General features: G+C 44.4%; 2 protein-coding genes across 2 annotated transcripts in view; both read right to left on the reverse strand.

Moving 5' to 3' along the window:
- Positions 1-11,571, reverse strand: part of Rx (Retinal homeobox domain-containing protein Rx) — a 29,159-nt gene extending 17,588 nt beyond the window's left edge. Inside the window, exons 1-4 of the mRNA XM_018105801.3 lie at positions 10,915-11,571; positions 9,415-9,570; positions 1,538-2,704; positions 972-1,138 (exon numbers count right to left, since the gene is read on the reverse strand). Of these exons, the coding sequence (XP_017961290.2) occupies positions 972-1,138; positions 1,538-2,704; positions 9,415-9,570; positions 10,915-11,332 (1,908 nt within the window). The 5' untranslated portion in view covers positions 11,333-11,571. The remainder of the gene's footprint in view (positions 1-971; positions 1,139-1,537; positions 2,705-9,414; positions 9,571-10,914) is intronic.
- Positions 7,035-14,146, reverse strand: part of CAH14 (Carbonic anhydrase 14) — an 82,157-nt gene continuing 75,045 nt past the window's right edge. Inside the window, exon 3 of the mRNA XM_089261467.1 lies at positions 7,035-7,048. Coding sequence (XP_089117593.1) covers position 7,048 — 1 coding nt within the window. The 3' untranslated portion in view covers positions 7,035-7,047. The remainder of the gene's footprint in view (positions 7,049-14,146) is intronic.

Here is a 14,146-nt window from a genome sequence, read left to right on the forward strand (position 1 = left end):
CTTTCCCACCGTTCAGCTGCGAAAAAGTTACTCCTTTCGGCACAGACAGCCCGCAGAGGGAGCACATCAGAGCGGGGGCGGCGTTGGAGCTTTCGGTGGGTGCGCAGCGATTGCAGCTCATTTTGAGTGTGCTGGAAGGTGCAACGGAGACTGAACGAATATATGGGAGATGAGATAGAGTAGAGTAATGAATGAATGAATAATGAATGACTGAATGACTCATTGATGGCTGGGATTGCATTGCTTGCATAGAGTTATATCTGTACCTCGATCATTAGCGAATATATTTATTTCCTACACTCAGCTTAGATATATGTATACTCTCTAAAGTTTCAATATCATGAGGTTCGAGGAACCCTCGTATATAGATAGAGTTAGCAGTAAGCTGTAGGAGTACAACAACTACTACAGAAGTCAGTCAATAACTGATGAGCAATGTCTAAGTCTAAGCCTAAGTCTTTATATCTTATCAATCAGGAGAGACAAGTAAACTATATTAGATGAACTGACTGAATGATTGACTCTGACTCTTATATTTACTATAGAACAACTATAGAACATTATTATTATTCATCTATACGTAAAGCCAGTGACCAGGTCTAACAGAATAATATTGATTCATGAAATTCAGCACTAACTTTAACTATTTATTTTGTTTAGTTTTCTTAAGATCCACTTCTAGACATGATATATTACATGCGGAATAAACAACCCAATTTTCGGGCCAATATACCTAGGCACCACATAAATTCTTGTCTGGCCATAACATATGGCTAGCTGGCCCGCTGGAGGCGGAGGGGGAGGGGACGCTGCTTTAGTTGGCACAGCTTAATTTCGTTAAAATAAATTGCAAACGGAAATTATTTAATTTCCGGCGCCTGGTCTGGGCAGACATGTTGATTGCACAATTAGCAAAGAGCGAGCTCGTAAATAAGGCCGGTGCTTGGCCCGGCTGGCCAATGATAACTCACCTGGACACGCACTTCAGGCAGATTCACCTTCATGGCCAGCTCCTCGCGCGAATAGACGTCCGGGTAGTGCGATTTCTCAAAGGCGCGCTCCAGCTCGTGCAGCTGATAGGTGGTGAATGTGGTGCGATTGCGGCGATGCTTCTTCTTGGCGCAGTTATCATCCTGGCCTGGATAGAGAGCCAAGAGAGAGAGGGAGAGTTAGCCAGAAGAAGAAGAGTTCATCTGCAAAGTCTAGTTCAGTCTATAGTTCAGTCTAAAGTTCAATTGAACGATTCATTTGAATTCCTGAACTGATCTGAACTATATATAATCTGACTCTTCAGAGTGAGCCAGCTCTCACTTATGCCTGTCATCAAAGATCATACAGATACGGAACGGAATGGAACTAGTTCATAATATATGATTCACTGATTCACTGGTTCACTGGTTCACAACTCTAACTCTTCAGAGTGAGCCAGCTCTCACTTATGATTGTCATCAGCGATAACACTGATCTTAACTACCGGAACTAGTTCATTATGTATGTAACTGATTCATCGCAATGGAACTAGTTCATGCTCGCTCACCTTCATCATCGCTGCCGGATGTAATTTTCTCGCCCTGCTCACTGCTGTTGGTCTGATTGAGATCCTCGCTGGAGGCGCAGCTGCCGTTGACCAAACTGTCATTGTCCCCATTCAGACGCTCCACATGCTCCACCTGATTGTTGCCCATGTTGTTGTTGTTGTTGCTATTGTTATTGCGATATTCATGCTGAAAGTGTTGTTGCTGTTGCTGCTGCTGCTGCTGCTGGTGTTGTTGTTGTTGCTGTTGTTGTTGCACCTCGTCGAGACTGCGCGCTCTGATGCCATAATTGGCCATCGACTGACCGTTGGCTAATTTCGCTTCATTATCGTCGATGAAGGTGGATTTGCGCTTGTTGCCGCCGCCGCTGCCACTGCCACTGCCACTGCCGCTGCCGCTGCTGCCGATGGGCCGCGGCGTGGGCGGGGAGGTGACATCGATGTTGATGCTCGCTTCGTGCTGCAGCTTCGCGGCATCATGCTCCTCGTCCTCCTCCAGCTCGCTGCCCGAGGACATTGAACGCTCGTCGTAGTCGCGTGCTCCACTCGCACCAATTGCCGAGCCCTGCCCCTCCGGCTGAAAGTAGCTGCCAGAAGCAGCGGCAGCAGCAGCAGCAGCAGCGGAGGCTGGCGACGATGATTTGGCATATTTATTGTGCTGCTCCTGCGCATGCGCAGCGAGCGCCGCCAAGTGCTGCTGGTGGCTGCCGTAGACGGCGGCCGAGGGCGGCGGCGGGGCCAGCTGCCCCATGTGCCCCACCTGCGAGTGCGACTGCGACTGCGACTGCGACTGCGGCTGCAATTGATTGGCCTCCACCATCTGGTGCATCGAGTTGAGGTAGTTGCCGGCCGCCGCCGCCTCCTCCTGGTGGCCAAAGTGTGTGGCGCCGCCGTGGTTGTAGCCAAAGGCATTGTGGTAGCCAAAGGCAGCGCCGTGTTGATGCGGCGACTGCAACGGGTGCTGCTGCTGCTGCTGCGGCGGCTGTGGCTGCTGCTGCTGCTGCGGCGGTGGCGCCGGCGGTGTTGGCGGCCCATAGCTCAGGCCGTTCTTCGAGTGCTGCTGCAGCATGCTGGCCATGTGGCTGTCCATGTGGCGCAGCTGAGTCAGCGACATGCTGCTGCAGCGCAGATCGGTGGCATCGTCCTCAGCCATCGACGCATCGCCATCACCTGGAAAGGTAAAGTGTGTGGGTAAGAGAGAGGGAGAGAGAGAGAGAGAGAGTAGGTGGTAGAAGAGTGTATGATATAATGAGTAGACTGGAAATCTCTCCAGATCTTCCAGCATAGCTCTGATATAAGAGATATCGCTAGTCCATTCTAGTATAGCTGAAGGACCTCATTATACAAATGGAATAGAGAGCAATACCAATCAATATATGAGTTGAGACTTGTTTACTCTGGTCTGCTCTAACTATAGACATATCCATCTTGCTGTTTTCTGTACCTATGCCTAACTCTATCTCTCACTCTCTCTTTCTGTCTGTATGGTGTTTGAGATATCTCTAGCTTATTCTAACATTGTTGAATAGAAGGTTAATAAGGCGGTCTTCCTTATATAAAATATAATAGATAGCAATCAAAATCAAAAGCTGTAAGATATGAGTTAATACTTCTTTTCTCCATCTCTCTCTGTCTCTCTCACTTTAGAAATAACCATCTCGTTCTTTTCAGTACCTATTCCTTCTCTCTGTCTCTGTCTCACTCTCTTATTCATCAGCTTATCTGGCTCCATTTTATATGCATCCCTGTATATCCCCACATGTCTACTCGCCATAGTTCTCTCTCCCTCACTCACACCCACTCCACTCTCTATTCTCCACTCTCTACTCTCCTCTCTCTGCTTGCCGCCCACTGGCCTATTGACGGCGACAACTAATGACTTCCTTGCATGTCACGTGATATGTGCGCTATTGTCGAGCAGAGCCAGAACGCCCATTAGAGCCACAGACCGCGCACCACTAGCGCCGCCCGCACAGACACCGCACCACTCCCCCGCCCTGGAGTTGCCTTCGGCCTTCGGCATTTCGCTCTTTCTGAGAATTTTTATTGCCTCACATTGTAAATACGAGGCGACTAATTGAAAGCCGTTTATTAATGGCCAACAGGTGTGGGTGCAGGTGGGTGGGTGGGCGTTAGTTCAGGCTCGATTCGGTTTAGTCTGGATGGTTTTGGGTGGCGCACTCGGGCGGTTTGTTTGCAACCCAAAATTAAATAACACATTGTTATTACCGCGTCAGGGCTTTTAACCACATGGGCAGCGACAGCTTTATGACTTGGCCAACTGTCCAGCCGGCCCACCTCGAAGGCTAATTAAAATCTAATCAGGCCAGCAAATGCTAGAGTATTATGTGGAAATCGTCAAACGCCCAACGTAGAGTGAGTGCATCATGATTGAAATTATATGCATGGAGTTATGAGCTGCCCTGAAGCATGGTAGTTACATAAGATGATGATAGATTCCCTTATATGTGGGTTACTCAATATCAATTTGTCGGCAGACGAATGCCAGCATAATAACATGAAATTAGGAATCAAAAAAAGAGTTTCAATATGAGATTAGGATATGATATGATATATGATATCATAGTTCAGATTATACTAAATGTGGATAGGAAAGAGAAGAAATATGGTATTATAGTTAGGCTTGTACTAAATAGGAATAGAGTGAGCTATGAGAAAGGGAAAGAGAAGGAAAGTAGATGGAGAGTGAGAGGCGAGAAAGTATGAAGAAGCGAGAACTGAGATAAGCTAAGGGATATGCAGAGATGCTGGGCCTATGGATAGTTATTCTCAGACAATCAACAGATTATATGAAGAGCGCATTTAGCATTCAGAAATTCAATATGCAGGCAATCTATATATAAAGGGTGTACAGAGTGGTTCTATTATTATAGGGTGGACCTTCCTATGGGGCATTCCGATTGGGTATTTCCACTGATTTCCATCGAGTTCTTGACTCTTGCATTTGTCTGTCTGTTTAGTTCGTGTTGGCTAAATTCAATTTCTATGTTGAATTGAGTTTTCATTCGAATCCGAAATCCAATTAACGATTCTGTAATTATTCGTTGGTCTTTCGTGTAATTGCTTTCTGATATACTTACACACACACACACACATGCACATGCATGCATACTTCGACGTCGTCATCGCCATCGATTTAATTTGCATTGACGATGATTGTCTAATGTAATTACGTGCAATAATTAATGCTGTTGATTTTTTTTTGTTTCTCTTGCTGGCTTTTCTCAGCCCTCAAAGTGGGTCAAATGTTTCGCTTTTTTGGCTAATTAACTCAGGGGAGGGGGCCCAAACAGCAGCCACAAATTCATCCAATCAAACGAAATTTACACGCACCGCGTGAGCTTCATTCGTAGTTAATGAAATTAACAAAAACTTTACAAAAATGCTGAAACAAAGTGAGAAAACCAAAATGCGGTAGCACAAAAGGCCAACAACAACAACAATGAACACTTTTGAAAATAATAATAATAAATATGTGTGTAATAATAGAAAAGAGCATTTAGGAAAGGCGTGAACGCCGCATGAGCCGCCGCAGCGCCAGTAGCCGCAATCTCGAACCCAGGCTCGGCCAAGAGCCAGGCCGAAATGCTCGGCTGGGGCATCGCCTCCGTAGGCCACACCGAGTGCGTGCGCTAATTGCGTGTGCTTGAGAAAAGGCCAACACGCATGCGAGTTGAATGAATAGACGATCCACGTGATTTACACACACGCACACACACACACACACACGCATGACTGCGTAATCAAATCATTTCTTTGATTTCATTTTATTTATGAAATTTGCGTATAGTTTCTGTTCACATGTGCCAATTAGGGTCGCCATGTGTGTGTGTGTGTGTGTGTGTGTGTGTGTGTGTGTTGCCCTTCAATGCAAATAACTTTTGATGTGGCTTAAACTATTAATATCGTTTTCATATATGAATCTACTTTACTGCAGCTGATTTGAACTAGGATTACCCATCAATCAAAGAAGAAACTCCTTAGACAACTGAATATAGTCTCTAGATCTATTTACTCTATATCTGCAATCAGAGATTCTACCTCATCAGCAAACTCATTCTTGTATGCTGCTGATAATATATATATAATATATATACGTTAGATAATATTCTAGACTCTTCTTGCAAGTCTTCTTGAATCATATTTCTCATATTATATTTATATACATATATATATATTTAATCATTGCTTCAATCAAAGATTTATATAGTAGATTGCCTATATACTCTTCATTCCAGTTTAGGGAAAAACTCCTGAAACTTTGAGCCCTATTCAGATCTTGGCCTTGATCATGAATCAAGCTTTTCTCCTTATCAGATCAATTATGAAAGCTGAAGCAGCAGCTGCAGTTCAAGGCGAAGCTCACACGCTACTCACAGTTCACTCTTTACTTATTCAGTATTCACTATTCACTATTCACTATTCACTGTTCATTCATAGAGTCGCCAGCAAATTGCCTGATCGACAGTTCAATTAAGAAATGATTTCGTTGGCTTTGGCCATTAGCTGTGGCAATTAAACTTGGCAGCTGGAAATTTTGGATTGTTAACAAATTTAACTATGAAAAGACAGAGTAAAAGAGAGAGAGAGAGGGAGAGGGAGAGAGTGGGAGGGAGTCAGGTTGAAATGTTAAAAGGTACAAATTAAGTCAGCTACTGAGCAAAGGGCAGACAAAGACGAGCTCAATACGCCCTCAGTCTGCTAATTGAGAGTGGAGCCTCTTGGCCCAGGCCTGGGCCGGGGCTTGTTACAATTTAGCGAGCGTTTACTGTAACAAAATTGACATTAATCGCATGATTTGACAGAAACATCACATCAAACTTGGCCATTAGGCGGCCTAATTGAAATGTTTTTTTCGAAAAGTCATTGGCAACAGGTAAGCAGGGCAGGTAAACCAAGCCAGGCCAAGTCAGGCCAAGCCAAGTCAGAGCAGGCACACTTAACAAAAGGAAATGCACAACAGCAAATTGTGTATTAACTGATCTTCCGGCGTTGCCCGAGATATACACACACATATATACACACACACATAAACATATATATGTATATATTTGAGCTGTAAAGATACTCGAGCTGCGCTTTGGCCAACGCAGCCAATCGAGCCGCATATCACAAAATCAAACGAGCCATAAACAAAAACTGTCAATCAATTTGTCTGGCTCAACTGAAGTGAAGTGCTCTGCTTGCTGTTGTTGTTGTTGTTGTTGTTGCTGTTCTTGTTGTTGTTATTGTTGTTAATAAGCCGCGCACACCGACGCGCGTTTAGCTCGCTTCGGACACGCATTAAGATCATTAAAGTGACTTAATGCTCAATTTAATGCCGCATCAAACGGGAATGGGCATGTGACTCTACACACACACACACACACATACATATATACAGTGTCTCTGTTGTCTTGCTTATTTATCGTGATCTGACTTGCTTTAGTTTGCATTTGCCTTAATGCACTTGCAGCTCGCTGCATCTCTCCCTCTCACTCCCTCTTTCTCTCTCTCGCTCTCTCGCTCTCTCGCTCTCGCACTTTGTGTGACGCCAGCGCTGTCAGTTTAAATGCTTTTTGACAGCTTGCGTCTAGCCGCACTTCAATTATGATTATGACTTAGAGTTTCAGTGCAAACCTCTTCGGGCTACCCTCACTCCCCTCCAGCCCTCCCGCCCTACCACCTCACCTGCTGCCTCACCTGCTTAGCCAGCTTATTTGCTGGCTTCTAATTAATTTGCGGCCATTTAATTTTGCGCTTTGTATCGCTGGCTTCGTTTTTTGTGTCTGCTTCTTCTTCTTCTTTTTTTCGCCTCCTGTGTTTACACAACTTGTTTAGCAGTTGTTTCTCCTTCATTGTCGCCGTAGCTAGCTGCCTCTCTTTGCGCTTCTCAGCGCAGGCCTTAATTAAATTAATTTGCAACGTCTTTTAATTGATTTCGCCTTCAATGTGTCTCGCCCGACTCGCTGAAATGACAAGCAGGAAATTGCCTAGACAATAGCCGAATAGCTAGATATCTCCATCTCGCTCTGTCTCACTAGCTATCTGCCGCTGCTGTCTCTTATTTCTTATTCATGCTGAACTCAAACCATAATCTCTGCATCATGATTGTACATATTATACATAAATTAATATCTTGAATTAAGCTTGGCCTCTGTTAGGTCTGTTGGGCAGAAGGTGAAGAGGAGGAGGAGGTATAAATATTTGATCTATGTATGCATATCATATAGCTTTTCCTACTTGTCTCTTATTTCTCTCAACATATAACATATTATTTGATTACAATTTGGATTCTATTTCAATTCACAGATTTCTCTATATTTTAGATCAACTCCCACATACCAATAATTTATGATATAAACCACTTTCGGCTATAAATACGGGCAGCAATGGCTGCACTTATTATCTCATTTTCAACACTACCTTTATCAGCTGTCGCAAATGGCTTTTCAGGTGAAAGGAAACTCACTTCTGGCCGCCCATTTTTCACAACTCGCAAATTTGAGTTGTTTTCGTTGTGCTTTGCCTTTTGCTGTGCGACAATCGCGCGTTGGCAATCAAAACACAAAATGAAATACATTTTTAACGACGTGCCGAAGAAGAGGATGAAGAAGAAGAAGAAGGGTGGAGAAAGAGGAAGCAGAAGGCGCTTTGGGCAGTTCGTTCGAGCAGAGTTCAGTTTGGCGACTGGCACCGACAGCGACATAAATCCCACTATAATCCAGTTAAAAAGCCTTCAAAATAACGACTGCAACTAACTGAATGGAATATGTAATAAAACTTTTAAATTGACTCAAAAGAAACGAAGACGAAGAAGAAGAAGCACGGGTTCTAATCCCACTTTGGTCATGTAAACGATTACCGTTGACTGATTTCGCCTTATCAGCTGTCGTGCATCGCACACCAGACGCCAAAATGCCAACTGAGAGAGTGAGAGAGTGAGTGGAAAAGGTAACTAAGAAAAGGGAGTAGAAATGGCAGTTAGAGCCAAGCCAAGCCCAAACGACTTGCGACCCACGCGATGTAGTTGAGCCCAAAATAAATGCTAATATAATTTTGCGATTGTGTTTGTTGATTTCGCAACAATGCACCGTTTCCCGCTCCCCCCGCTACCCGCACTCCATTCGCCAGTGTGTGGCACTGTAATTGAAATCGATTTGCATTGCGCTTATCGTTTTGTCGCTCTATCGGCTCCTGGCAAAATGAGCTTAATGAGCGGGAGAGAATTCTTGGTGTAGTTTTTAGTACACCTATTGAGGGGGATGTATTACTGCAGCTAAACATATATGTTTAGAGCATTGTTTTATGAAGACTTTACACCAATTCGTTGCTTACATAAAATTTAGTGCATATATGGAAAATGAATTTAGTACACATATGGGAATCTTCGACATTATTTTATAGAAATATGTGAAATTTGATAGCTCTGAAGTCTCTCATATTAAAACACTCATATTCATAGAAATCCACAAGTAAATCAAAGGCATAAATTTCATTTTAGCACATACATATATGCAAATTCCATTGAATAGGACTATTTGAGAACTGCAGCTACAAATGTGTCTAAGTCATTACTTAGGCAAATATTTGTATTTAGTACATTATTTAGTACATATATAATGAAACTAAAGCCCAAACTTCTATTTAGCACTTTTTTAGAACACATATGTCAATTCTATCAGAGGACTGTCCTTGTGTTTAGTCCATAATTTAGTACATATACGGAGACCCCATGTGTAAAGATATAAACTTTAATTTAGCACACTTTTAGTACATACATAGCAGATCTCTTAGATGCACTGCCCCAGGCTATCCATCCATAGCAGACATTTCACTCTTATAACACACTCATCTGGTAGATCGCACATTCTACTTACCATCGCTGCTGCCCTCGGCTGCTGCCTGCAGCTGGCTCTGCGCTTGGCCATTGCGATTCTTGAGTCCGAGAATCGCGTCGATTGTGTGGCGGGGCGTCAAAGTCTGGCCGCCAGCTCCGAATTTGCGTGCGTTGTCCTTGAGCGACATTTCGCTGTCTGCAACAAAAAGGAACTAGAATGAGAGCAGAGCAGCACAAGAGAGAAGAGGAGAGGAGTAGGCCAGCTGGACTTTGGGCTGCTGACTGCCTTGGCTTGCCATGCATGGGAATTAAAAGCCCGTTTGCCAACAGTTTGGCAAAGTCAATTAGGCGCACGACACAAGCGACAACAGCAATAACCAGCAAGTGCACTCGGAGAAAACCTGTGGGTGGCCATAAATATAGTAATATAATATATAGTTGGGTTGGAAGCTTTCAAGAATCAAGTTTTAATCTTAGACAAGTTGCAAGATATAACTGCAAATGGTAGACTATATGAATTATTCCTACTTCCTTATAAAGGTCAACTAAGTTCTAAAATCCTAAAGTCTTTTATAGCCAGAATATATACAGAGCCATATCTGAAGCTTGCAATCTGAGCACTTAAGTTCATTTTGAGACTCAAAATTCTACAGCATTCCATATTTTCAGCTTCGTTAAATCTTTATTCTCTTACGCTCTTAGCCGACTCCCTATTTTATTTCCCTTGCCTATAAATAGTATTGCTATCTTAAGATCTGCAGAGCTTATGCATTTACTCTTTAGTAAATCCTGCAACTCAACCGAGTCTCAACTATTTCTCCGAGTGCATGCAAATATTGTCAGCTATTTTGAATGTCTAAACACACACACACACACACACACACACACACACACACACACTCTGGCATGGTGGACACAACTTTATTTACAGTTTTAACGAGCTAAAAACTGTAATTGCAACTAAGCGACATATTGCTCGCAATCGCTCTATATACACATAAAAACACACATACACACACACACACACACTCGCATATAAATGATTTTTTCTAATGAGCGTTTGTCATGCCAAAGGCAACGCTAAAAAGTAGGCAATCGTTTTTTTTTTTAATATATGTATTTATTTTAATATTTTACCAGCTGCTGCTGCTGCTGCCGCTGCCGCTGCCGTTGCAGTCGATCATTTAATTTATGTATTTTTAACGAATTTAAAATGTTAAATGGAAATGTTTTCAGTTTCTTTTTTTTCATTCGTCTCTCTGCTCCTGTCCCCCATGCGCCTCGCATGCCTGGGCAATTAGTTTATAATTCGCAAATTATTTTAAATGCCCGGCCCGGGTGCATGTTAATGCTCGGCCCAAAATGCAAAACATGTCCGTGAACACGCATTCGCACAGTGCCCGCTGTCAATATGTGTATATATGACGGCGAGCGTTTCATGTGCCGCAGCAATTTGTGCTTAATTAAATCGGTAATCCGTAATGGCAGCCGCTTTCCGGCTAACTAAACTACTGCGACGACTTTCCTCTCTCTTTCTTACCCGCTGTGATCACAGTGTTGTTGTTGTTATTGTTGTTGTTGCTGCTGTTAATGCTGTTGTTGTTGTTGTTGTTGTTGTTGATGTTGATGTTGCCATTGCTGCTGCCCAGGTGAGCATAATGGTCTTGGAACTGCTCCAGATTCTTGAACTTCTCCACAATCAACTGCAAGTTCTTCGCGTCTCGCACATTGGCCAACAGATGGCGCAGATGCTCCAACTGTTTGGGCGCCATTTTGTGCGGGCCGCCGCTCTGCTGTGCCAGCTGCTCGAAGATGTGCTGAAACGTTTGCTTGTGCTCCACATTGGAGGCTGCCAGGCTGCCACCGGCTGAGCCAGCCTCCACAACGCCAGCAGCAGCAGCAGCAGCAGCTGCGGTAGCTTGCATAGGCGGCGTTGCAGCTCTCGTCTTGATATCCATTGTTTATATATTTATGTGTATATGGAAATATTCTTATTGTAATTCTTATTAGTCGCACACACTCACACTGGCACACACACGCACACGCACAAAATTGACAAGAGTTCCTTCTGTGTTGCGACGGCTTGCGTGTCGGTTATCTCAATTAGTAACTGTTATGCCCACAAGAACCGTAACCGAAATACGTTGCGCACGGTGCCAAGGCAGAGTTGGCAATAAACAAGTCGCAGCGACGAGCCACAGCCAGAGCCAGAGCCAGAGCCAGAGCCAGAGCCATTCAGCAGGCGAATTGAAAACCGGTTCTGTGTGCGTGTGTGCAGGCATATGTATGTGAGGGGCGGAGCTAGCGCACAAATGAGAGCGAGCGAGCGAGCGCGCTAGAGAGAGCGCAGCGCAAGCGCTGTTGTGCTCTCTGTCTGACTCGTCTCTCTCTCTCTGCTTGGCTGTCTGCCTGCCTGTGAGCAGCACGCGTGCCTCTGCTCTGCATATGTGTCTGCTCTGATTGAGTGTGTGTGTGTGTGTGTGTGTGTGAGCTTTGCCTTTTGCATAGGCGACAACTTTTGTTTGCCAGCTGGTGCTTTGTTCGCTTTTAAATGCTCGCTCGCGCTCACACAACAATATGCAACAAATTATGAGAAAGATGACCAGACAAAGAACCGTTAGTTTGACAGTGCTGGAGAGTGCCAAACACGCCCCCCGCCCGCTTCCACAGCCCGAGTCTTTGAGTGAATTCTGTTAATATCCCAGCTATGCTCGCTTAGCCTATTTAACAGTTAGCTTTACTTAACCGTTACTATCTTTCGTTGCTCACCTTTCTCGTACCTGTTGGCGTGAGTTGCGGATTTTTCTTCTTGTTTTTTTTGTTTTTTTTGCACCAGCTCAGCTCGGTTCAAATTCAATTCAATTCACTGCACTTGACTCATTTACTCGTTTACGCTATCTTCCATTACACGTTAAATGAAAATGTCGAGATGTGCGGCAAGCGGGGGCGGGCGACGGCACACGAAGGGAGGGCACAGACAGCCGGCAGAGCTGTTATCCTGGTCTGTCACGGGGGTTTCCTTTAGCCAGCGATTCGATTTGTGCCAACTAATGAGCTCTTAATGTGCGTTTATTCTTACGCATAACGAGCTTGCCAAACGTAATTATATGTGCTGCTAGTGTATGTGTGCGTGTGTGTGTGTAGGAGAGAGCAAGAGGGCGAGAAGCAGAGAGTGAGAGAGAGCAATGTGTGCGTGCGTGTGGATGTGTGAGAGGCTGCCATGTTGGCGCGCTGCTTAATTGAAGTGGAGCTCGGCTGGCTGGCTGGCTGGCTGGCATACACACACACACATACACCTGTCGGTATGTGTGTGTGTGTGTGTGTGGGGCAACCGCCTTGCGTCATTTTCATTTGCGCTGCATCCGCTTCGCTTCGCTTTGCTCCGTTTTCTCTGCTTCTCGTTGTTTTTGCTGTGTTTTAAATTAATTTGCTTTTAATTTGCTTTATTATGTGGCAATTTCTCCTGCTTCGTACTTTTAATTAGTTTGCTTTTATCGTTAAGCTGTTAACGGCTTTTGGTAACACAATTCACTCAAATTTCCGTCTATTTTTAGTGCTTCCAACAGAGTTTCTTAGCGGTTTCCAGCTACGGTAAATACTTATACGCAACGTCGGCTGCGACTTTTCCTCTTCCTCTTCCTCTTCGATTTCACTTTTTCTTTTTCCTCTTTTCCCGTTTAGCTTAATCCACTCATTCTCTGTTTGCTTTCTCCTGCTCTACTTTTCTTCGCATCTTCTTTTCTTATTCATCACACTTACTATTTCTTCTCCTCTGTTTTCTGTATTATACTCATGCTTCTCCTCAGTATTTCCTTCTCTTTTCAATATTCCTTTTCGTATTTTAATGTTCAGCTTAATTATTCTTTTTCTGTTTCGTCTCTTGGTTATCTTCGATCTCATTTTCATCTCTGGTTTTTCTCTTCCTCATTCATTCCTACCGCCTCCTTATACTTTTCCTCCTTCCCATTCCCTCTCTCTCTCTCCTTCTCTCTCTCACTGTCACACAGACAGACAACAATAATTGAATGCATAATTCGAAATCCATTTATGGTTCGTTTTCTGTCCGATTACGATCTAAACAAGCTGCTCGACAAGCAGTCGGCTTTGATGTGCTGATGTGGACTGCACTTAGCTTTATCTCCAGCCTCAAATCAAATCGAATCAAATCAAAGCGCGCTGCGCCAGCGCAAAAGCCATAAACCAGTTCTGCAAGCAGCGGAGGGCACTCCATCTTCCTCGCACACACACACACACACGCAAAGCACGCACAGAGTAAGCGCTAGCTCTCTCGCTCTCGCTTGCGCTGCTCTGTGGCTATTCTGCTGCAGCAGAGGCGTGGCCTAACGAAGCAGCTTGACGAGAGAGCTAAAGCGAGAGAGCGAGAGCGAGCGCATAGGCAGTGAGAGCGCTTCGGCGCATTGAATGAGAAGCACGAGTATATATGCACATGTGTGTGGGTGTGTGTGCGTGACGCCTTGTGGTAGACCATTGAAAAAGTGATGAAAATAACTCTCTGTCACTTTATTGGCGCTTAACGAGTTTGAGTTGATGAAGAATTTAATTTATGATGCTGCTCACACCCAGACCCAGACCGTGGCCAGAGACAGAGAGAGAGAGCGAGCGAGTGGGTGGCCGAGTTGGGGGGTGGCTGGGCATGGCTCCAACCGCAGCGAGTAGAAGTGCAGACGTCGAGGCGAAAAAAGGCTGAGAAATTAATGAACTCGTAACTGTCGCTTTGCAAATTGGGTCGCATGTGTGTGCATGTGTGTGTG

The sequence above is a fragment of the Drosophila navojoa genome, chromosome 5 (genome assembly GCF_054131105.1).
Source record: "Drosophila navojoa isolate 15081-1374.11 chromosome 5, UAZ_NAV_1.0, whole genome shotgun sequence".
Classification (NCBI taxonomy): domain Eukaryota; kingdom Metazoa; phylum Arthropoda; class Insecta; order Diptera; family Drosophilidae; genus Drosophila; species Drosophila navojoa.